The sequence below is a fragment of the Fusarium odoratissimum genome (assembly GCF_000260195.1).
Source record: "Fusarium odoratissimum NRRL 54006 unplaced genomic scaffold supercont1.7, whole genome shotgun sequence".
Classification (NCBI taxonomy): Eukaryota; Fungi; Ascomycota; class Sordariomycetes; order Hypocreales; family Nectriaceae; genus Fusarium; species Fusarium odoratissimum.
Genome location: NW_022158693.1, coordinates 121,604 through 145,163, shown reverse-complemented (window position 1 = coordinate 145,163; position 23,560 = coordinate 121,604). Strand labels below are relative to the sequence as shown.

At 50.2% G+C, this 23,560-nt stretch overlaps 7 protein-coding genes across 8 annotated transcripts; 3 read left to right on the top strand and 4 right to left on the bottom strand.

The window, feature by feature from the left end:
- Nucleotides 1-2,685, bottom strand: FOIG_05312 (AAT family amino acid transporter). Its single transcript, XM_031203870.1, has one exon. It carries the CDS (start codon nt 1,812-1,814, stop codon nt 267-269), a length of 1,548 nt encoding a protein of 515 aa, XP_031065699.1. The 5' UTR covers nt 1,815-2,685; the 3' UTR covers nt 1-266.
- A 128-nt stretch (nt 2,686-2,813) lies between these two features.
- On the bottom strand, nt 2,814-6,098 carry FOIG_05311 (protein PNS1). The gene is made up of 2 exons (XM_031203869.1): nt 4,566-6,098; nt 2,814-4,519 (listed from the first exon to the last, which is right to left on the bottom strand). Exons 1-2 carry the CDS (start codon nt 5,859-5,861, stop codon nt 4,199-4,201), a joined length of 1,617 nt encoding a protein of 538 aa, XP_031065698.1. The 5' UTR covers nt 5,862-6,098; the 3' UTR covers nt 2,814-4,198.
- Nucleotides 6,099-6,549: 451 nt separating this feature from the next.
- Nucleotides 6,550-11,378, bottom strand: FOIG_05310 (uncharacterized protein). The gene is made up of 2 exons (XM_031203868.1): nt 9,325-11,378; nt 6,550-9,271 (listed from the first exon to the last, which is right to left on the bottom strand). The coding sequence occupies exons 1-2, from the start codon at nt 11,333-11,335 to the stop codon at nt 7,119-7,121; spliced, it is 4,164 nt and encodes a 1,387-aa protein (XP_031065697.1). The 5' UTR covers nt 11,336-11,378; the 3' UTR covers nt 6,550-7,118.
- Nucleotides 11,379-12,488: 1,110 nt separating this feature from the next.
- FOIG_05308 (uncharacterized protein) lies at nt 12,489-18,069 on the top strand. 2 transcript variants are annotated; one of them, XM_031203865.1, is made up of 8 exons: nt 12,489-12,928; nt 12,987-13,250; nt 13,308-13,548; nt 13,615-13,902; nt 13,949-14,200; nt 14,249-15,142; nt 15,197-15,315; nt 15,379-18,069. In XM_031203865.1, exons 1-8 carry the CDS (start codon nt 12,829-12,831, stop codon nt 15,474-15,476), a joined length of 2,256 nt encoding a protein of 751 aa, XP_031065694.1. In that variant the 5' UTR covers nt 12,489-12,828; the 3' UTR covers nt 15,477-18,069. The 2 variants fall into 2 exon arrangements, with proteins under 2 accessions (XP_031065694.1, XP_031065695.1); XM_031203866.1 differs by lacking the exons at nt 12,489-12,928; nt 12,987-13,250 and having other exon boundaries at nt 13,269-13,548.
- On the bottom strand, nt 15,098-17,949 carry FOIG_05309 (RIO kinase 1). Its single transcript, XM_031203867.1, has 2 exons — nt 16,312-17,949; nt 15,098-16,254 (listed from the first exon to the last, which is right to left on the bottom strand). The coding sequence occupies exons 1-2, from the start codon at nt 17,833-17,835 to the stop codon at nt 16,147-16,149; spliced, it is 1,632 nt and encodes a 543-aa protein (XP_031065696.1). The 5' UTR covers nt 17,836-17,949; the 3' UTR covers nt 15,098-16,146.
- Nucleotides 18,070-18,595: 526 nt separating the features above from the next.
- On the top strand, nt 18,596-21,636 carry FOIG_05307 (uncharacterized protein). Its single transcript, XM_031203864.1, has 3 exons — nt 18,596-20,273; nt 20,320-20,443; nt 20,493-21,636. Exons 1-3 carry the CDS (start codon nt 19,595-19,597, stop codon nt 21,370-21,372), a joined length of 1,683 nt encoding a protein of 560 aa, XP_031065693.1. The 5' UTR covers nt 18,596-19,594; the 3' UTR covers nt 21,373-21,636.
- A 182-nt stretch (nt 21,637-21,818) lies between these two features.
- FOIG_05306 (uncharacterized protein) lies at nt 21,819-23,502 on the top strand. The gene is made up of 2 exons (XM_031203863.1): nt 21,819-23,201; nt 23,397-23,502. Exon 1 carries the CDS (start codon nt 22,013-22,015, stop codon nt 23,012-23,014), a length of 1,002 nt encoding a protein of 333 aa, XP_031065692.1. The 5' UTR covers nt 21,819-22,012; the 3' UTR covers nt 23,015-23,201; nt 23,397-23,502.
- Nucleotides 23,503-23,560: the final 58 nt, after the last annotated feature.

Genomic DNA, 23,560 nt, shown 5'->3' with positions numbered 1-23,560 from the left:
CACCACTTGACGTAAAATAAATTCATGCTCCTACAATAAAGCCATCGATGCCCCCCCTGACCTTTGATGTCTGTTTTATCCTATTATCCTTCCCCTGACTTCAGACTATAGATTCTACAGTGCTACACATTCGACTTCACAGACGAGACTCGAGTATTCAGGGTATCATATCTCTCATTACAACTATTAACTGCTATACGCCAAAAAAACGGATACAAAACTTTTGCTGCTTTTCCAGCACCCAAAACTCCGAATCAAAACTCGTTTTACATTTCCTCTCGTCCCTTGCTCAGATCAACCTCAGCCAGAGGAACAACCTTGGTTCGGCAGATGAGCTTATGACCAACATACAACGCGGCGAAAAGCATCAAGCTGATGTAGTTGGAGAAGAAATCGGCTACGCTCCAATCGATGAAGGCGGTGAAACCACAAGTAATGGTGATCAACCCCACGAAGAAAGCGCCGTAGTAGGAGAGGTAGGGCTGGAGAGGAGCGAGGTAGGGAAGCTCGGAGCGGGGAATTCCCTGCACGCGCATGATCTTCTGGAAGCGGATGTGGCAGACGTTGATGAGGACCCAGGTGATGAAGCACGAGGTGGAACTGACGTTGAGAAGCCAGTTGAACACCTCGGCTCCGCTGGAGGAAAGGTTGATGTAGGCGATGAGTCCCATGACGGAGCATGAAGCCACGGCAAAGTAAGGAGTTCCGTACTTGTTGGTGCGCTTCATGAAAGCGGGCGCAAGACCATCCTCAGCGAGCGCGACCATGATACGGCTACTAGAGTAGACGTTTGAGTTGGCAGCTGTGAGAATGGCAGAGAGAAGAACGGCGTTGATAATGTCAGGGAGCACCTTGACACCAGCGCGGGTGGCGACGACGACGAGAGGTGAAGCAGAAGCATCCTGCGCACCAGAGTCAAGTCGGGGGTCGTTGAAGGGAACATTGATTCCGACGAAGAAGACGGTCGCCATGAACAAGCTGAAGATTCCCCAGAAAGTCCAGCGGATAGCCTGGGGGATAGCCTTGCGGGGGTTGGCAGTCTCACCGGCGCCGACACCGACGAGCTCAGTGCCCTGGTACGAGAAACCAGCAGTGACGAGGACAGCCCAGAAGCCGACGAATTTGCCCGTGGCGCCGTCAATGTCCATGTAGGTGTTTGTGACGCCGGGATCCTTCCAGTACTTGAAACCAATGTAGCCCTCCTCGCCAACACCAGCGTTTACGCAGATGGAGAAGATGATGAAGCCAATGATGGTAACGACCTTGATCATAGAGAACCACATCTCAATCTCTCCAAAGATCCTCACGGGGACAAAGTTCAACGCCGTAAACAACGCCCAGAAAACACTAATCCAGATCGCAATGCTAAGATCCGAATCCCAATACTGGATGATAATTCCCGCGGCAACAAGCTCCAGCGCAAAAGTGATAGACCAGCTAAACCAGTACAGCCAGCCCATGGCGAAGCCCAGCGTGGGATCGACGAAGCGAGCGGCATACGAGGTGAAGGATCCAGTGATGGGGATGTACGCCGCCATCTCGCCCAAGCTGACCATGACAGAGTACACGACTGAGCCCATGAAGGCGAATGCGACGAGGAGCGACACGGGACCTGCCTTGACGAGGGCTGGGCCTACACCGAGGAAGAGACCTGTTCCAATGGTGCCGCCAATAGCGATGAACTGCAAGTGACGCGAGCTCATGGCCCTGTCGAGGCCAGCCTCGCCGGTCTCGACATCTTCCTTGGAGGGGGTTTTCTTCTCGTTGCTAACACGAGGGGACTTTTCGTCCGCTGAGGAAGAGTCCACGAGCATGATGGCTGTATCTCAAATCAAAGACTGTCCTGATGGTGGTGATATGCGAGGTACAGAAGAAGACAGGATTGACTCGCTTGCAAGAAGGGAGAAGAGACGAGCCCGAGTGGTAAGATGAGTTGAGAGACGAGAGACCGAGACCAAGTGGGCTGGCAAATGACTCTGTTATGTAAAAAAATGAAATGTCAACGGGGATGGGTATATCAATCGGGAATGAATGGGCCCATTACGAAAAATTTCGATATCGGACCAGACCAGAACCTTGGTGCTGTAAGAATTGGTCTGTGTGAGTGGATGTAATCCATTTACATCCAGCGAGATTTTCTCGAGCATTTGCCTCCCGGTATGAGCGAGCGATCTCAGCGATCACCACAACACTCACCATTAACCATGCTGCCCGATTTCCCCAACTTCCTATTTTGACTAGATCACACTATGTATCACAGCTATATAATACATATCATATTTTACATACATAAGCAGTAAAGGAGAGCTCCGTGTTATTGGGTTAATCACGTTGAATGTGAAATATCGTGAGATGTTTTAATTCTGCAGTTTCCGGCTCGTTACCGATTGAGTTAGGTCTCCCGAGCCGCCACGCTAAAAACGCAGAAGAAAAAAGTTCTCAAGGGCCAGGGGGTCATTTTTTCTCACACACGCGCCACCGATGAAAATCCTTGCCACGGACAGTCCGCTGCAAAACCACGCACAGCAGCCAATGAGTGCCCGCGAAGCCAAGGAAAAAGAGAAAATTTCATGTGGCTTGATTCTGCATGGAACAAATCGAAGCCTTGGATCGGGTGGCTTACATGCAGCTCGTGGTCTGACAAGGCACCCTCCCAGCAACTCTCTCAGCTTTAAACTATCGGGCCATTTCGTACAGAAGAAACAAGGATATGCGGCTCTTTCTGCCGACGACAACCTCGCATCTCCGACGTGACTGTTTTTATGTGAATCACTCTCTCCATTATCGGAGAGCACCGACCATTAATAAAACCTGCTAGACTAACTGATACTGGGGACGAAATAATGGATCTAGCCGAGTGGTTTTTGATACGGTTACGTGATGCTGAAAATAAGCATTCATGGCGTCAAACGGGGATTGAGGAGAACCTGGGCTTGGGTGTTTTCATTATGTACTGACTCCGCAAGATGCCATCGCCGTTACGGGCCGAGACTGTCAGTTGAGTCATGAGGCGTTCCGATGTGATGGGAGTAGTTGTGATGCTTCAATCGGATATCAAGCCTCATCCCCAGTTCACCCAATGGCCCAAGATGCTTTACCCGTACAGTGGCCATTGGCATCGTCACAGTAACATCCACTCAGATGACAAAACATTCCACCACTGCATACCCGTCTCTTCCTCCGCGTTATCCCCATCATTCGACAATCTCGCTTCCTTCCCCCGGCCGTCTCACCACAGTTTTACTGACAAATTCTTTGACGATCAAGTTGTGTAATACCAACATCCCCCCGACGTATCTTAACCTCCAGCTTGGACCTAGCTAGGATCGTGATAGGGAAATAAGATCCGGGAGATCTTCCCGCGAGCCATGCATGAACTGACTTATTCCCTCGTGTCGTTCCGGGCGCAGGTCCGATAGGCCCCATGCTTGGTGGTTTATTCTTGGCATTTATTGTTGGTTGTTTGACGTGAGATCCAAAAGGACCTCATGCAAAGAGCGAGAGTGTGCGGCACAGTTGGTGTTGATGTTGGAGCTGTAGACTCACACCACTTGATTTGCGGCCAAGCTGTGACCGATCACCCAAGCCAACTTGCGAAAACAACTCGGAAACTCTCTGATCTTGGGTTGTACTTCAAAAATGCTTTGAGTAACTGATAGCTTCCAAATTGCGCTTCGAGTCGCTGGAACTCGTCATTGCTTGCTCTTTAGGTCTGGCCCTAGAGGCCTACCACAGTCTTTCACTGCAATTTTAGCCCATCACAATGGGTAGCTCAAGTCAGCTTGATAACTTGCATACACTTTATGCAAACACTTCAGCTACGCTCTTGCAGATTGCTGCCGCTCAATATCACCTGTAGATTCAAAGAACCAGTGACAGCATTCAAGGTAAAGAAAGAGTAATTATTTATTATTCCGTAGCATTAAATATTCTCCGTGGTGCAAAACAGTGGCACGAAACAAAAGACAGTTTTCATTATGCGCAATACACAATGAAACCTCCAGTATCCTTCTATGGTATCATTCAAAGACAAGCAGCTAGCCAATCAGTCAATCGTAAGAGCACCCCAGTGCTCAGGGCTAAGCTTTGGCTATTTATGCTATCACTCATCATACGTCTTCGCCATTTCAGCCAGAGCAGTAGTCCGCTTCGGCTTACTCAGGGCAAAGTTATGATGATATCAACATGCATGACTAGCTTATCGGTCACGAATGACCTGCTGAACCTTGGGATACACTCTGCACATCTCCTGGTAAAGCTCAGGGTGGTCGCGCCACATGACCTGAGGATCCCAACCGGCAGCAACAAAGATGGTCTCGACACCGCTCGAAATCGGGGTCGTAAAGACGTTGGCGATCTGGAATCCGATGAGGAACGAGAACGCCATGACAACTGCTGTGTATTGACCGTCACTGTTGTAAGGGGGGTCGGTGAAGTACAGGTAGAGGTAGGCCAGGAGACCGCAAGCGTATGCGATGAAGAGGCCGCCGAACGAAAGAACGGGTCCGATGAGGCAGTCCTACACAAGTTAGCCGTGCACTTGAAGAGAGGTCGATTGTACTTACGTTGATCAGAGCGTCAATTCCACGGTCCTTGATCATCTTCCATGTATCCTTGGCAGCCGCAAAGTAAGCCTTGCCGTAGAGCGCAATGTGGCAGAAAGCATATTTGTTGATGAACTCAACAGCCCACTCCAAAATACCAAGAAGGCAGCCAATGCAACAGAACAGAGCGTATCCCAACATACTGCCATCAGCGGCCTCCTGGTTGCGAGCAGCGGTGCAAATTTGACGAATGAATTGGATAATGGCGACCAGCAAGCTACCAAGAGCAATGGAACCGAAACTGTATGTCAAGGCTCGCTTGGCGGAAGCGCGAGTGGCGTCCTTGGGGAAGTTGTGAGGGTTGAAGTACCAAGAGCCGTAGACACCGGCAATCGTGGTGTGGATGGTGTTCTTGAGCCACTCGGAGAACCAGTACATGGCAAACGTGATGAAGACGATAAGACCGATGACCTTGCCTGAACTGCAGCCGCCATCGGCGCAAGAGGGGTTATCGTTCGCAGGCTGGTACTTGATGTAGATTGCGACAAGAGTGATGGAGAACCAAGCAGACATAGCCGTGGCGATAATGCCTCCAATCAGACTGGTAAGGTAGACATGGCCATACTTCTTGCTAACGTCGATAGTAGTTCGAAGCATCAGCGCTGAGAAGGGAATTCGCGAAATCCATGTCCAGAAACAAAAGGCCAGGAAAAGTCCGAAGATGAGGAACACAATTCCAGCAGACCAGTATCTGCGCCAGAGGTAAAAGATGGCCGTTCCAAGCGCCCAGCAGACATTGAGAATACCAGTGACCCAAATGAACTGCTTCGGAAACAACCTCGCCATCCAAACATACGCATACGAGAGGACAAACGCAACAGCGAGCACAAACATAAACAAAATAACGGTACTAGTGTTCAGCGAAAAGTCATTCCGATTACCGTAGATTCCCGACCCAGCATTTCCCTTATTCGCAGCGTATCCCTGCAGCGCAATACCAGAGACAACAACGTAGCCGGCCATGAAGAGAATGAAGAGGATACCAGCCCAGAGATCATTCCACTTTGGCTTGGGGATATTGAACTGCTCTTCGAACGAGGCCTTCTCGTTGCCGCCGTAGCCTTGGGCGGGCATGTAACCATTGCCATTCTGAGGGGGAGCTTGTTGGTAGGGCTGCTGGGGAGGCTGTTGGTATTGTTGCTGGTGCGTTGCGGGGGGAGGTTGAGGTTGGTATTGTTGTTGGTAACCGCCGCCGCCGTTGGAGTAGCCGTACGGCGGCTGTTGATTCGGATTGTAGTAATTGTCGGCTTCGCCCATGGTCGATTCTGGTGACGAGAGTACTTTTGATAAGTTGGTAGTCTCTTTGACGAATTACTTGTAGCCGCGATTCAGTGGAGGATGTTTCTTAATCGCGATGGAGTCGTGATCAGCGCAGGGATACCAAGTACCGAGTCGCGATACGAAAATCAGTCGCGCTTGATTGATTCAATCACGAGGAATGGATTCAATCAATTCTGATGATGAAGAAGTCAAGAGTAGACATAAACTCAAAGAAAAGGGAGGGCACCCAAAAAACATCATGATCTCACAAAACCCAGTCTAGTCCAAGCGGGGCCTTCCAAGATTGCCTAAGAATCAAAGACATCACACAACGAGCTTGGCCCAAACTCAATGACCTCATTGAGGCGCCAGAGCTGTAACGCAGAACGGTTTAGATCTCCCTGCTGGACCAATCAGATTTCTGGCCAGCGGAAAGCTCCCTGTAGCTACAGGGCCTGGAGAGCTGAAGACCAAGAGCCGCTAGTGGCTTGTCCAAATGCCGACCTGCCGAGCGCCAACCTAACCAACCTAATCTTGTGAATTTGGGAATCTCCGTTATGCTTCAGGGACGTCCGAGCGGCTTTCATCAAAGAGTGTTTGTTTGTTTGTATTTGTTTGTTTCATTTGGATACACAAGGAAAATGTGCTGTGTAATGAATGCAGCTCGCCAATGTTGAATTCATCACAGGTCGTCACGACGGAGACAGAGAACATTCCAGTGCTTGGTGTTAGCTGATTGAAACCCTGGTTGATAGCTGTTCTCGTATCAATATCGCGATGGGAATAAAGGACGGGGAATTTCGAAGGATGACTTTGCAGTTCCATCTTCGGTAGTGCCTGCAGCCTGCAGCGCTTTGGCCTTTATTCCTTGTTCCTGGATCTTAGACATCACGCCCACCATCACGCATTACAGGCTACCTAACACAACTCACAGCACGGCCGCTAGATGCTTCCTCGTGAAGACTGCCTGATTAGCTCTTCTGTCTTTCTTGAATAGAACGTAGTGTACTAATTACAACGCCAGGGTATCACTCAATTCCACAAATACAAACAAACCCTCGATTGCGTTGGATCACCCCATGACCAACTGAAGGATGCCCAAGCTATCATTGCATATCCAACGCCCCTGCGTTCTCAATGTCCTCCAGTCTCAACCTCTCCCTCCCAAACCAAACCCTCAATCCAACTTCAAGGTCTCCAGCTCCTCAAAGACCCCGTATTCGAGAACGTCGAAGTATCCGATCCAATGCGCCTCTAAGCATCGTCAATCTGCATCCCCGTCTCATCATACTCCGTAACCTCCTCCAGCGCCGCCAGACTCTCATTATCATGCCCAATCTGCCTCCGCGCATTAAGCGCAGCAATGCGCTTGTTATCAGGCCTGAGAATACTCCACATCTCAATCTTGACTGCGACCGCGCCTCCGTCCGGCATCATGGCCTTCATCCATGCGAGCTGTTTGCCTGAGAGACGCCAGACCATTTTGTACGACTTTTCGTAGCCCAGTTTAAACATGGTGGATGCTTTGAGGAGCTCCCATTTGCTTAGGGAGGCGTCGCTGTTCCATTTGTCAAGGAGGGGCTTGACTTGCCTCGAGGTTAGGAGTTCAGGCGGTGGTTGAAATGAAGACCACTTCTGATGCAGTTCCCGGACTTTGACGCTGAAATCGCTGTTCGAGGGATCGCTTTTACCGCCGGCCATTGTCTTCTTCCACTCTTCCATGATATCGGAAACCTGTGCGTGGAGGGCAGTCATGAGTCTGCCAATGATCCTCGACTCGTTCTTCTGGCTTTCGAAGTCGTCCCAAAGACGGGCCAGGTCCTTGTCCCATGCTTGTACGGGGACGTCTTTTCCAAAAAGAGCAGCAGAGAACTTCTTCAATGCGTCTGCGATTGTATCCTCAGCTACTATAAACTTAAGCTCGTCCAGAATATGGATGGAACCATCCCTGTTGACGTAGTTACGTCTAGAGCTCCTCTCGTTCTCATATTCTGGGTCCTTGCCTTTCATTTGCATGTCGCGCTTCAGCCGGTCGTAGTCTTCACGAGTGAATAACAGTCCTTGTTTCGCTTGGTCAACCAGGAGAGCGACCAAGGTGCTCAACGCAACAGCTCGTTCGCTGTTGACACCTCTTTCTATATAACACAGTTTTTCTTTGAACTTGGTCGCGATGCCTAAATACCCAGGTTGCATGTTGAACGAGATCGCTGTACAAAGAAAGTCTGCGCATGCACTATCGACATCAGTGGCCGCGTCCAAGATGGACTCGAAGCTTGGGTTGCACTTCCTGAGATATCCCTGTCCGACAAGATCCGGCTCGACTGGCTTTGGCGCGTTGTTGAAGTTGTTGACAACATCAGGGTCCCAGCAGATCCAAGCCAAGTCGCCGTCGTAGTCACCACCAGAGAGCATATCGGCCAGCGGAGATTTGCCCTTTGACGAGAAGACAATAACATCTTTGAGTCTTTTCAGGTTCGGTCGGAATACAGCTTTGACTTTCTGTATGTCGCTGACAAAGTGAGCGGGAGCTCGAGCTACCAGGATGTCGATCCCATCGAGTAACGTGTCTGATTCGCCGTCTGCTTGGAATTTCGAGGAAAATGCAAGCTGTACCTCGCCCTCTTCTAGTGTACCAGTGAAGTCGACCGTCATGAATGCGTATGTCGACCGAGGGATTTTGATGTTCATCTTCGCCTTGAGCTGGTCGGCCTGTCGCTTCTGGTTGTTCCACACCATATCTCGCAGAAACCGACACTTAGTCGCGTCGAAGCCAGCGTCGAGCATGTATGAGATAATATCTTCTTCTCGCTCCGGCAGGGCGCCCACGAATGGGACGTTACCCAATGTCGCTCGGTCAAAGCCGCGATGTGTAAACCCACGAAGATTGGTCGGATGGGTCATAGCGGCAAGTTGACCCCCAATCTCTTCTTGAAGGCCATTCGCGAGGTGACGGGCGATGACATTGCGCATGTCCTGAGGCACCGGCGCCTGGGCCTCAAGAACCGGGATGAACTGTGTGTTGAGAGCAGCTGACCGTAGCTCTCTGGACCACTCGCGTACCTCAAATGTCCGGTGATGGACGTCTTCGAAGTCGCAATTCCATTTTCGTTGTGAGGGATATGTTTCGATCCAATCGTCATTGTCCAATCCATCATCCTCGACGTCGACGATCCACATCCCTTTTGCACTTCCGATACGAGCCTGGAATGCACACGGCGTTTCCAAAAGTCCCATGTGAGTCGCTATCCTGCGCGCTAGGTTTCGAGACACTCGACCGATACCGTCACCCATATCCTTTTGCTCCTTCTTCTCTTTGTTGCTCATGTACTTGTGGAAGCCTAACATAGTGTCGCGATGTCGAAATTGGTGAGGTTCAATGACGATGGTGGGGACAGTCTTGCTGAGGCCTGGACTGGGATATTAGCTAAGAGTACGGAAAACGGTCGGTCAAACAACTGACTGAGAGCAAGTCGTGAAAATAGCTTGGGCACCGGTTGCGACGAGTTCTGCTCAATGTTGATAGCCCAGTTCAAGAGATCACACCGCCTCATCTTTGTACGGTGTCCCAGAGAAGTCGCTTCTTCTAAAGGAGGAAACTGACTCATGGGAACCCGAAAATTGATACCGTCGGTTGCGAAGAAATACACGCGCTCTTGCATGATCGTCAGTGACTTGTGAGGAGGGCGTGGGTCTTTGATGGACTTATTGGCCTCGCGAGTGTAGAAAGCTGCCCATGATCGACCGACAAAGTAATGAAAGCTTTCAGTCAACCATTTGATGACCTTATTTGCACCTTGCGGGTCTTGCTTGATCACATCGGGAGCATCTCTAGAAGTGGGTGAGGGCATAATAACTTCCAGGAAGCGATCTGCACCAAAGCGGCGAGCCAGCCGATGCCCGAGTTCAAGACGCGGAGGCTGAAGCTTTAGCCGATATAGTTGCCCAGTATCTTCTGCATTGCAGACAAATTCTGCAGCAAGGACGACGGCTTTGTCTTGTGAGGTGAACGATCCAAATGCAGCATCCCAGACGGCGCGATCGCAAGCTGCAGGCAAGCCCTGTCCCACGAATAGTCGATGTCTGAAGAGCTGGCCTCGGAAATTGGTCTGATCATGCCAACTATCATTAGGCTGATATTCGAGATCCCATGTAGATAGATCCACGCGACAATGAAGCGCGGCACGGGTAAGCTCCCACAGGATAATGAGAGGCGCCTGATTCAAACCGGGAATAGGGAACTTTGGCCAGATTTTTCGAAGACGATCTCTCAGCGGACATTCAGGCGGTTCTGGATCAAAGATCGGAGCATCGAGAAGCATTGTATCGAACTCACTCATTTCTGGCAGGCTAGAGTAGGCTGTCGCGGGACTGCTGGATCGAACTATGCCTGCTCTCTTCAAGTCAACTTGACTTCGGATCGGCTGAGGCATTGATAGAACTGGAAGCCTTGGCTCTTCCACGGGCTCATCATCATCAGTGAGATCGATGACAGGCTCTGAGGGCGTTCGATCCCCATACCTTCGAAGTGAAGGCGGTTTCGGCGGATCAATGTCATTGCGATTTTCCTCGCTTGGCGGCTGGTACGCAAATCTCCGAATGCTTTGAGAGAAAGGAACCTGAATGTCTTTCGATGATGTCGCATTGCTACTGAACGAAGGTTGAGTGCTCTGAAACGGATGCTGAGATCTTTTGAACGAGGTATTTGTCACTGTAGTTGCCTGGGTACTCGGCGCATAGTCATTTATGGAAACAGTTGGAGCCAGTGAAACTTTACTGGAATTGAATGACCTTATCCCGAACGATGATGGCTGAGTGCTGGCAAATGATGTGGTGGCGGAATTGACTATGCCATTGGTGAAGGACGATGTACCTGCGCCTCTAGCGGGCCGTCCCGTTGATAGACGGCTACTGGAGGCCACCGCTCTAGAGCGAACTGGGATACTGTCAATGCTTTCACACGCAGGAGAACCCTCGAAAGAGTTTCTAGATTTCTTTGAGCTAGGATCAGGGAATTCATCAGACTTGCGCTTCGAGTACTTGGAACGCTGGCGATTTGCAATATTGTCGTCTTTGAGCAACTGCAGCAGAAAGTCCTGTAGCTCGGCCCGCTCCTCTGAAGTCAAGCGGGTATGTGGACGGTGTGGGCCAAAGGACTTGCTCGGGGCCGTATCAGGGTCAGCGCGGGGCTTCCGGATCCAATTCTTGAGATGCTCGTCTGCCTGCTCACGGAAGCGAGTCAGACATATCGCGAGACGGTTGGGATCCTGGAACTTGAGTCGATATGCGCATAAGTAGATGTGTTCGCTTCGCTCTTGGTCTCCATTGCGATGCTGTTGCCGGCGCTTGCTGGGCGACAGAGTTAGGTCAGGGATGTGAAGCTGAAGGTGAAAATCAGTGCTGAGTGAGCGAACTGTGCGATCGAGTTCGTCTTTGGCTTGCTCTCCTTTCCTGGGCGAGAGCTGACTAGCCATGACGACCGGTGCCAGAAGCCAAGAATGAGAGATGCAAAACGGTGGTCGTTCGTTGCAACAAAGAAGCTCTATTCAGCAAATCAATACACAGCCTCGTGAACCAAATCGAGTCCAATGCTGGATCATGCAAGAACAAAAATATGGTGATTGGACAGGGCAGCATGGGCGAGCGCAGTTCTCGGAGAGAAGTTAAGGGACTTGCGACAGGCAGTGAATGGTAGGCCCCCACGCAAAAGAAAAAGAAAGACAGGACAACAAAAAAGGACGAGAGGAAGAGAGATTCATGGTAGACTGAAGTTGTATTGACTGAGCGCTAATAGGAACTGTTGATAATTGTGAAAATGAAGCTGATCATGATAGACAACTGACTATTCAATCGTGTTGTCTCTTGTCTCTTTACCCTAGAGGCGACATCATGCGATGACTGGCTGTGGCTCAACTCTCTCCTGTAAAAATTCTTTCTTGGCACGCACTGTTAGTGCGGTGCTAGGAGCGGGATTTTCTGCAGGCCACGCGACCACACAAAAACTGCGGGGACGCTATCGGCTCCCTAACAGCAGTTTTCAGAGAAGGAATTTGGAGAGTTCGCCTTCTCTGACAACACCTTTGTCGGATCTAATGGCGGCACCTCAGAACCAGAACGCCTTAGATATCGGAGGACGGTGCCCGTGGCATCGGTAGCGACATCCTCCCGATCAACGACGCCGATTGCGATGGGTTTTTCCCCTTTGAAGGCAAGCCGCACCGCCGGCCTCTGATTCCTTCCCAAGGTTTTTCCCTGCCGCCACGGCATACGACTACGAGCTACAACTTGGTTACTGGAGATTGTGGACTGCGTCAGCAGATGTAGCGATGCGTGAGAGAATTCTGGTCGGTGGAAAAAGTCGACAGTATGCCCCCGAACCCGCTGACGGGTGACGGGCTCGAGAAAATACAGCGCCTTTTGTGCCTTGGTATGCTGGATGGTGAAGGAAGCGGGGTATCCTGTACCTAGCTAGCTCAGCACGTCTTTTGCTCCAGTAGGAGATTTGGCTTCGTTACAGCCACCCAGACGAAAAATACACAAACAAACAAACAAACAAACTGGCTGTGGCTTGCCTCGCGGATTCGGCCTCAGTTTATCCGACCGGTGGCTTCGGGATGTCGGTTCTCATACCGGTCTCGTGCCCATCCAGCAGCCAACCATAGAGACCAGAGGCAGAGAATCGAAAGGTCAAAAGATCAGCGGCCAAGTACATTCTTCCCCTTCTTTGTTACCTTATTAATACCATCCCGATCCTAACTAAAACCAATTCGAAAGCCGAACCGGCCCCGCTCGTCAGCACCGCAATCTTCCCCTCCTTCGCCCGCTCTCTTATCGCTATCGCATGGGAGACTCTCGGAGTTCGGCATTCGTAAACCCTCATCTGCAATCATAACATCACATCGCAATTGCTATCGCGACCTTTGTTTGGCTCCACGGCTCGTCTCTGAGCCCATATCCCCGATTCACCATGGCTGAGAACCCTAGTCCAGATGAGCGGGTAGCCATTGATGACCTGACCCCAGAGGAGGCCAATCGAATCATACATTCCCATCGCAAGGTTCGCTACGGTAAGAGATGTTGTGAATAACCTCAATTGGGGAAATCGATAGCTCATCATCGCGTTAGGTACTGCATGTTGGCCTTGTCGCCAGAGAAAAGTCAAGTGCGACAATAAACAACCTTGTGAAAACTGCGTCAAGAGAGAACACCCAAGACTATGTTCCTATAAGCCCAACCGCTCATCAACCTCAAAGCCATCAGGCTCTGGTGCACCTTCAGAAGCAAGTCAAGGCATCGCCAATCGCAAGAGGACACTTTCATTCTCAGAGGCTCCTCGCGACGAAGGAGTGCGCAAGGTTGAGCGACAGGACAGTTGGCCGCGCGCCCTTGGTGAGTGTCCGAACATCCGGGTCATGCCACTGTTCATACGACTAATAAACAACACAGCAAGCATCGATGAACCTGAAGTTGCAGCAGACCGCTACCTTGGGCAGAACAGTATTCCAGCACTACTGCGCGAGCAGTCTTCACCAGTTCACAAAGGCGAAGGTCTTGACATTCGACAAGACATGAGGTCCATTCTCGGCTTGGACACATCAGCGCCTTTCCCGCTGATGTCGTCGCATCACCTTCAGAAATTGACACAGGATATATCCACCGAATTACCTTCCGACCGCGAGGTTATGAAGTGAGTATTCGCCTTTGCCCTCTGCTTAATTGCTGTGGCGAGATCGTAAGCTGACGAGCCATTCAGGCTGTTCCGCACATACAAGGAAATACCTCAGCCGTTTTGGGGATTCGTTATGGACATTGATGACCTCGAGGCCAAGCTCATGACTTACCTGGAAGATCGTTCACGAAATGCGACAAACGGCATCAAGTCCACCAAACCCGTCACAGCATCATGGCTAGCAATACTCTTCGCCGTACTAGCCGTCGGATCACAGTACCACGAATCGCCATACCATATCCGCACCCGAGACTCTCAGCGCTTTATTCAGATATCATTTCACTTCCTCCGACTGGGCAACTTTCTTCTTCGGTAATGCAGCCTGCCAACTTTGACAACTTGGACTGACACATCGCAGACCCTCTTTTGACTCCATCCAAGCTCTTCTTTTAACGTGTTTCGTTCTTCTGAATGACATGAAGGCTGAAGCATCATGGGCGCTGATGGGATTGACCTGTCGTCTTGCCCAGTCGCTCGGTCTACACCGAACACCGCGTAATGAAAGCCGCGATTGTACACCCCCAAACACCCAATCGAAAGAAATGGTGCGAAGAAGATTATGGTGGAGCGTTGTATGGCACGACACCTTGACGTCGCTTTCTTTTGACAGGTGAGTATTGAGTATCTCATGTTGATGGCTCACCTCTAACGCTGTTAGATCTCCAATGACCAACTTCCCCTGCTGTCCGATCCCCGTCATGGCGCCGACACCAAACGGAAACTACTCATACCTCGAAACAATGTACCATCTCATGGAAATCATTTCTCGTCGACTAAACCCCGACGACATGATGAGTGCATCATACGCTCAAATCATCGACGACTGCGAAGCCGTAGAGACCCTTCGAAGCCGCACCGCACCACAATTGCGAAACAAAGAAATCTGCAAGACAGCCCTCGACCGTCTGCAACACTTTGCAATCCGCCTCCACACATCATTTGTCATCTCCGTCGCATGTCGTCCGGCACTCCGAAAAGACAGCGAATTTGAACCTGAGCAACGAAAGACGCTAGCAGATCGCTGCAAAGACAACCTAACCGAAACCGTCAGGATGTTCCTCGCCATGCACCAGCTCTCCTCCATCCCAACGCGAAGCTGGGCCTTCACGTATCACGGCCTATCATCAGCTCTGCTCCTCGGCATACTATGTGAGACAAAGACAGATCCAGAGGTTCGGCAGTTACAAGGGGATCTGATCGCTGCTCTCTCTGCCACTGCTGCCAAGGACGTTAGCTCCCCTGAGCCGCATGTCATGACCACCGACAAGGACATTGAACTGTCCGGGCCTCTGTACCGCGCCCTCACGGCCCTCAAGAACATTTACGACCATGGCTCTATTGTCCCGTCGCATCTCAAGAAAGAAGGCGACGCCTCTGCCGCCGGCAGCGGGAGCCGGACGCCCCTTAACCCTTTTGGAAACCCAGGTCAACTTCCCGGAAATGGCAATTCAATGTTTCGCAACGTTTCCCAAAGCGCGGACCCCAGGGAGGACGCAGCGCTCGCTATGGCTGAGATGCAAAACGGAGGAGCTTCAATCCAAGACTTTCCAGGGTCAGTATTCTTTTCCCTTCCATCTGAACTGAACGTTTCTAAAAGTGTGTCTAGTCTTGCGTACGGTCAGCAGATGCCAAACGGAAACCTGAATCTCGACAGCATGAACGCCATGAACGTCGATCCTACACAATACATGGCTCCCATGGACCTCTACGAATCTATCTGGGGTGGTATGTCACTTCCCATCTGTCATACTTCTGTTTTGATAACCCCCGAAAACTAACTCGCCACAGAATCGCCAGACCCGTGGAACACGGGAATGGACTCGTTGAACTTTGACTTCCTAGCCCAGCCACCGCCAGGCCAGCCCCAGCAGCAGTTTTACTTTTGAACATAACCAGTCCTGTTATGTGGTATTATCTACCGGGTGATGAACGTGTCAGAAGGTGAAATATGAGATATTTTGATCAGATTGAGATTGTACGTTATCATGTAATGGCGTCAAAGGGGGAGGGTTAACGTTTTGACTTTTTTTAATTTGAGTTGTAAAAAACACAACTGAGCGATAAAATCAGGGCATTTCATACATAATATTCAAAGTCGTTACTCTTTTTTCCGGTGTGCTCTTCTTTAAACCCCCCAAAAACCGAGGTCAGCCAAGCCTCATCCGGAGCTGTGAACCCTTTCCGTTCCGTTACGGGGAAGGGGGAGGCGGAAAAAATACAAATCGTCAGAGCTCTCTTTGATCGTTCAAAACGGACCCACGGAAAGGGGGAACGTTCAGATCGCCGCGGGAGCCAAAAGAACCGGAGGTTACACAGACCCCGAGGGGGAATGCTAAACCGTCTCGGCGGTGACATCTCCGGGCGACCAATCAATGTCTTCATCATCCGATTGCAGTGCCTGAGGGGGGAAAGGGTTGATATAAGCTTTTCGTGTTATTTCTCCTTCGGGCAAAGGGGCTTTTCTTTCTCGACGGCCCTGCGTCTCGACACAACGGTCCCTTGCCCGGAATAGGGGAGAAAGCGAATAAGGAATCGCCAAGACTGAGCTGTTCAGGTCTATTTCTTGCGACGGGACGAGGTGGCGACGATCTTCTTCTTTAGATGCTTGGGCATCTTCTCCTTGCGCTTCTCGCGCTTAGCTTCCTTGACGGCTTGTTTATGGGCCTGGAGAGTTATTGGTCAGTCAAGTTCCTCGAGGAGAATGGGTGTTGAGATACAAACCTTCTTCTCATCCTTGTCCTCGAAGCGACGGCCGCGGGGAGGACCCTTTTCGAAGTTGGCCTCGTCGTTTGAGTCGCCTGAGAGAGATGCCCCTTCATCAGAGTCGGATGTGGAAGCTTGTTCCTCTTCGCCATCTTCACCATCCTTCTTGGGAGCGATAACCTGGTCTGCCAGTAGATTACTGTAGACAAGGTCGTTACCTTCACCTTGTGTCACCTTCTGAGCATCCTTCTCAATATCGTAGACCTGCTCTAATGTCTGAGGAATGTACTGGTTTCTGAACACCTCATTGTCAACCTCGATCTGAGCAGCCTGGTCTTCACTTGTATCAGCGCGAGTCTCGTACAGAGTCTCGATCGCCTTGGTCATTTCTGGCTCCTCCACAGGACCCTCAGGGGTAGTGATGAAGTTGAAGATAGCGCGGTCAGCAAGCGTATCAACACCCTTGCGCCTAAAAAAGTCACCCACATTCTTGATATCCATGCGCAGGAACTCAAGAGAGCGAGGATGATCAGGCTCCACACTTTGCGAGACGTCGATGATGTACAGCTTCTCCTTGTGGTAGAGAATGTTGTACTCGCTCAGATCGGCGTGGACAAGACGGCAGACCTGATAAATTCGGCGCATGATGCCAAGTAGCTGGACATAAAGCTTATACCACTGCTGATCGACATCGTCGCCCGTCAGAGTAGCGTCACGGAGGCGAGGATACGCCCAGCCCTTGCGGTCGCCGAGGAAGCCCATGACGAGAACGTGAAGCTTGAGGCTGATGGGCTCCGGGCAGGGAATACCAGCTGTGTAGATCCTTCGCAAGTTGCGGAATTCCTTCTCCGCCCAAAGTTTAACCATCTTTCTGTTGTTTCCCTTGTCAAAGCCACCCTTGAAACGGTGCTCACCGGTGATGTAACGCTCTCTGTCCTTGAAGCTGAGAATGGCTGTCTTGTAGACCTTGATAGCTCTTTGGGTAGCTTCGCCGGTTTGATCATCGTGGAGGACGGCGCCGTAGACGTTGGCTTCTTTGCCGGTACTGATAGCACCGTGGACTTCGCTAACAAAGCCACGGTTGATCATCTGGAGAAGAATCATGCGGGTGCGCTGGTCGAGGACTTGTTCGCTGGTGGCGCGGTCGGCCTTGTCCTTGTCTTTCTCGACATCTTGTTTGACAGTGTCAAGACGAAGCTTGGCGGCGTGCTTTGAGAGGGCGGATACTTGGTCGTCGACGCTGGCAAAGGTGTTCGCAGTAGGTTTCTGCTGATTCGAGCGAGGAGCAGCGGCGCCGTCGGCATTGCGCTGACGGTTGTAAGACTTGGTCAAGTCGCCCGCATCAGCAGACCACTCATTATCGTCGAAATCTTCCTCAAAAATATCGTCAAAGTCGTTATCGTCTTCTTGCTCGAGAACAGCACCGTCGTCTTTTTGGGTCTGTAGTTCGCGGGGTATTTCTTCTGTCTGTTCGTAGCCCTGGTTTGCTGTGTATTGGTAGGGAGGCTCGTGAGGAGCAGCAGGTCCTGCCGCGGGATCCATGTTGAATAATTTGCAATGGGATTTAGCGAGATTGCAAAATATGTCGGTTATGTTGGCGAAAACAAATTCGATGAAGGCGTTGTGGAATTTTTGTGCAACCTTGTTACCGCGGGGTTCAAAAAAACGTTATCTTATCAGTGGATGTGTCTACCAGGGTTCACTCTAACGTTCTAAGATAATTCTCAGAAGATTTGAGAACTGTAATTGAATTATATATATAGAAAAATTCACCTAATTTTTCTCAATTTCTGCCCAGGCAGATCAATCATTTTTACTCATATTGATGATCTGGATAGTCTCAATTTCCCTTCTGCCTGATGTTTTCTTCTTCTAGGGAACTGTCAGTGGAGATGCCGCTGTATTTTGGTGAGTCATGGAGGGGTAATTTTCAGTGGAGGAGTCATGAGATGAGCCATCGATGATGACTTCACATCGAGCCTCCACTGCCTTTGTCATCAAGTCTGATGTCGTGGAGAGAAAAGCACGATTACTTCGAGAGTAAATGATTATGAGCATCGTCACATCAGTAATTATTAGGCCCAAAGCAGAAAAGCACAGACATGACTGTTGGGTGTAAAATTAGAACTCGTAACGACGCATCTGTTTACAGTAATTCAATGAAGAAACTTGTGTGAGAGACTTGATTGGACCTCTAACTGTACTAAAAAGTCAAGAGCCTCAAAGCGGAAGGGACCGAGCCTTTGTTGAGCATTGACCAATGACTGCCACTTTACTCTCTTCGGAGCATTTCCCCCAGAATCGCAAGAGACGGCTCAAGCATCGTTTCAAACCTCAACACCACCGCTAACATCACCATATCGAGTCAGTGCATTCCCGCTCTCCGACAGCTCAAGCCACGACCATCTCTAGTTAGCACTAAGATGAGGTTATTTACCAAACTACGGAACCGACAACTTGGGATACGGGCCGGATGAGAGATTTCCGTCCAAGACTCGTCAGACTGTGATCTCGGGAACAGAGGAACCTGAAGGTTTTGCTGTCATACTATGACATAGGCGCCATTTACGACAGATTTACGAAAAATGCAGGTACAGAACTGGGCATGAGTTTGATCAAATTCGACCAAGACAGAAACAACGACATTGTTGTAGATCTAATGATCTATCAAGGGTACTTTCATCATACCCGTCCCATCTTGTTCACCTGGCCCGTCGATCACCATGCTAAGAAGGTCTCAGAGACATCGTTTTTGTCAGTCTCAAGCAGATTCTTCGCCGATAGACACGCACACACAAAACCCTGACAATTGGGGCGGCGCCTTCAACGTCAAGATGGGACCCTTTACGACAAACGCGGACAAATTAGACGCAGGAACCAGGAACCAAGAACCAAGAACGGACATTTTGGGCCATGTTTCGGTCACGGCTGCTCTGCCGTACTCGTGGCATTCATTCTAGGGTCTAAAATGTCTAGTCCCAAGGCCCCGGAATGCAGATGCCAGGCCATACCATACTCGATCCAGATACATTCCACCCAAAATCATCCTCTTCACGGGCCACATTCCACATTAAGCTCTCCAGCATGGCTTCACTTAGCTCCATGCTTGCCCAGAATGCCATGCTATGGATCTCGAAGTGCCTGGAAATTGGCCTTGCCCTCGATCCGGAACACTCAGCCCGCCTCTTACAATGGATCGTTGCTGCTCCCATTGTCTTGAAATATCAGGCCCGACCCCCCGTCTGCTTAAAACATCTCTATCCCACGATCACAACTATTTCTCACCCACCCATCATTCACGATGAAATTCAGCACGGTTTCCTTTCTCCTCCTCGCCGGCTGTAGTACGGGTATTCCTCATGAAATCCGTGGCGATGTCTACGAGGTGAAGAATCCATTCTCACCCAACGCGGTTGATCCAGAAGTTGAAGGAGTAAAGGGTCTGCAAAAAAGGGCAATAGACCCCAAGGGAGATCAAGCCCTCGTGGCACGTGGCGACGTGTACGAGGTCAAGAATCCCTTCTCGCCTAATGCTGTTGACCCTGAGGTTGAAGGTGTGAAGGGTTTACAAGACCGGGACATAAAACCCAGGGATGTATCCCATAACGACCCTTTAGAGGCACGTGGCGATATCTATGAGGTCAAGAATCCTCTTTCACCCAACGCTGTTGATCCAGAGGTTGAAGGAGTTAAAGGCCTGCAAGAGCGGGATATTGATCCCGAGGAACAAGAAGAGGAGGAACTTGGCAAGACGCTTCGAGGTCGAGCTATTGATCATGAGAATGATCCCGACTCGGCTCACCTCAAGCCTAGAGCTGGCGGAGAAAAGGTCAAGATGGACCAACTCACCAACACGCGTTACAAGAAGCCTCATGCCGAAATTGCCCTCATCCAGGCATACAACAAATATCACAAGCCTTTACCCCCGAAGCTCAAAAAGATTGCTCAACATGAGGCTGACCTCATCAAAAACAAGCTTGGTTAGTCTCGTCACTCGGGTCAATGAACACGACTAACACTCGCCAGGAATGAAGGGTACTGCTTCGGCAACACCGCCTCAGTACTACGATTCACAGTATGTAGTTCCTGTCAAGATTGGTACTCCAGCTCAACAAACATATCTGAACTTTGACACTGGCTCATCTGATCTGTAAGTTGCCTGTCTTTGGTCAAAAAAGGAGCATTGCTAATTGTCGCAGTTGGGTGTTTTCTACAGACACATATCAACCTGACCAAGCTGGTCACATTCTCTACAAGCCAGACAAGTCGACGACCTCGAAGCGACTAAACGGTCAGACTTGGAGTATTAGATACGGCGATGGCACTGGCGCCAGTGGCATTGTCTACACCGACAAGGTCCAAGTCGGAAAGACCTATGTCAACAAGCAGGCCGTTGAGTCTGCCACTGAAGTCTCGGATGGTATCGCCTCAGACAAGTTCTCGCACGGCATCATGGGTCTCGCCATGTCAAGCCTGAACACTGTCCGACCTACACCTCAAAACACCTACTTCCAGAACGTGCAGAACAACTTAGCAGTTCCAGTCTTTACCGCCAATCTGCAGAAGGGCAAGGCTGGAAACTACAACTTTGGCTACATCGACCAGGGCGAGTATTACGGAAGCATTCAGTTCGCCAAGGTCAAGAAGGGCAGTCCTTGGTGGCAGATCAACATTGAGGGCTACCGCATCGCTGCGGGTGCACCGTGGCACAAGTACAACTATTCAGCCATCGTCGACACTGGCACCACACTTCTTCTTCTGCCCGGCGTTTTGACAAACTTCTACTACAGAAAGGTCAAGGGCGCTTACATCGACCAAGACTACGGTGTCTGGGTATTCCCCTGCACATCCAAGCTCCCCAGCTTCTACTTTGGCTTCGGCAGCTACCAAGGCAAAGTCCCCGGAAACTACATCAACTACGGTCGTCTCACCAACACTGTCTGCTACGGTGGCATCCAGAGCTCCGACGGTATTGGATTCGCCATTCTGGGCGACATCCTCCTCAAGGCGCAGTTCGTCGTCTTCGACCTCAAGGGTCAACGTGTTGGATTCGCCAACAAACTCACAATCAAGTCATAAGGCTATTTCATTCAACCACCGTTCTTTCGTGACCCTCATTCACTTCTACCTTAGCTAGGCCACTACTATTTTTCCTAGAGTCGTGAAATCATCATTGTTTTCGTTGCTGCATTGGGAAGCGTGGGCGTTCTTGTTGGATAAACCGGTGCCTGCATTTACTACCGTATAGCTGAAAGTCTAATAAAAAGCCGACCAGGCCTTTTTCGTATGAATTTGAATTTCTCGTCGGACAGAAAATGAAATAAACTCCATCAAAATTCCGCATTTGTCATGTTTGCCCCTGGCTTGAAAAACATGGCTTGTCGTTGGAATTCGATGATTCGAGTGCCGGATATTGAGTGAGTAATGTGGATCATTGACCAACAAGGATCTTGGCACTTAACCTTGTTTATTGATGATGTAAGTCTATTGTTCTTACAAATACAATAATAAAAATCGGAATATCTTCATGTTCTCGGAGTTTGACATGGAGATAGAGGAATTGCTTACACCCAACGCCAAGGTCATTCGTTCCCCCGCGCAAAGGATCCGCCAAGATGCAGATGCAGCCTCAATTCTCGTCCCTTCCAAAGGTTGTATTCACGACGTAATGCAGCACAAAATTAAACTATAGCCTAAAATACTACTACTTCTTCTAAATATGACGCCCGAAACGCCTCTTGAACTCTCCATCGAGAACTTGCAAGCCCTCAATCGTCTCAACGACCCATCCATACCAGTACCCATGACGCCTCAAAACATCCTTATCCTCGGCGCCGGGGAACTAGGCCTCTCTGTCCTCGAGGCCCTCACCTCACACCCCAAGCGTCAACGCTATTCCGTTCTTCTTCGTCAAGCAACTCTTGATTCCGCTGCTCCTGAGAAGAAGAAACTAGTCCAGCGCATTCGTGCCCTCAACGCAGGGTTTGAAGCAGCTGATGTCGTCAACGCGAGCGTTGAAGACCTAGCGTCTATCTTTAAGAAATACGATGTTATTGTGTCTTGTAATGGCATGGGATTACCGTCTGGAACGCAGCTCAAGCTTTTAGACGCTGTGCTTAAAGCGGGCGTTAGGAGATTCTTTCCCTGGCAGTTTGGGATGGACTATGATGTTATTGGGGAGGGCAGCTCGCAGGATTTATTCGATGAGCAGTTAGAGGTCCGGAAGAAACTAAGAGCGCAGAGGGACGTTGATTGGACGATTGTGTCAACTGGACTGTTCATGAGCTTTTTGTTCCTCCCAGACTTTGGGGTCGTTGATCTCGGGAATAAGATCGTCAGAGCACTTGGAAGCTGGGATAACAGAATTACCGTCACAACACCTACTGACATCGGGCGCGTCACAGCGGATATAATCCTCGACCCACGGGGTATATCGCATCAAGTTGTGTACACAGCGGGAGATACTATATCCTACGGCGAACTGGCAGATTTACTAGATGAGCATTTTGACACCAAGTTCAAGCGGGAGGTGTGGGATCTGGAGGAGCTCAAGAGGCAGATGGAGAGCGAGCCGAGCGTGATGGTCAAGTATAGGGATACGTTTGCGCAGGGCCGTGGGGTTGCGTGGGATAAGAGTGGGAGTTTTAATGAGGAGAGGGGGATTGAGATGGTTGATGTGAGGAAGTATCTCGAGGAAATGGATGTCAAGTCAGATGAGTGATGGTTGCTCTGAGTTGGATGATGAGTGGTGAGTGTTACCCTACGGTTATGTGAGTGTCTGCTTTGGGCATTGCACATTCATCTTGTATGCCCTGTTTGAGGGTGATAGCGGTTAGAGAAAATGCAATATTGATCCTGAGCTGAAATGCAGTCAATCACAAGATTTGAAAGCAATGTCGACATACAGTGTAAGTGTAATATTGAGTGTGTTCTACAGCCTCCCGGCACGTCCGTCCAGCCGCCGTAACATCCGGGTGTTATCGGGATATCCTCACTGGGGAAATGTCTTATCACCCCATAAACAAGCTCCTCCAACAGAAACCGTCTTATCTTGCACCGTGATCCTGTCTCATCGTTATCGTTGGCTAACCCAGTTTCTGCAGCGGCAACAAACCGAAAACAGCTCCACGGCGATCAAACACTCTCGTCGTCACCCGCATTGAGCACTGTCCAGTAACATCATCGTTGTGATTCCCTGTCTTCATCCATGCAGTTTGGTCATCGGGCACAACTCATTCAAGAAAAGAACCTTGGTAGAACACACTTC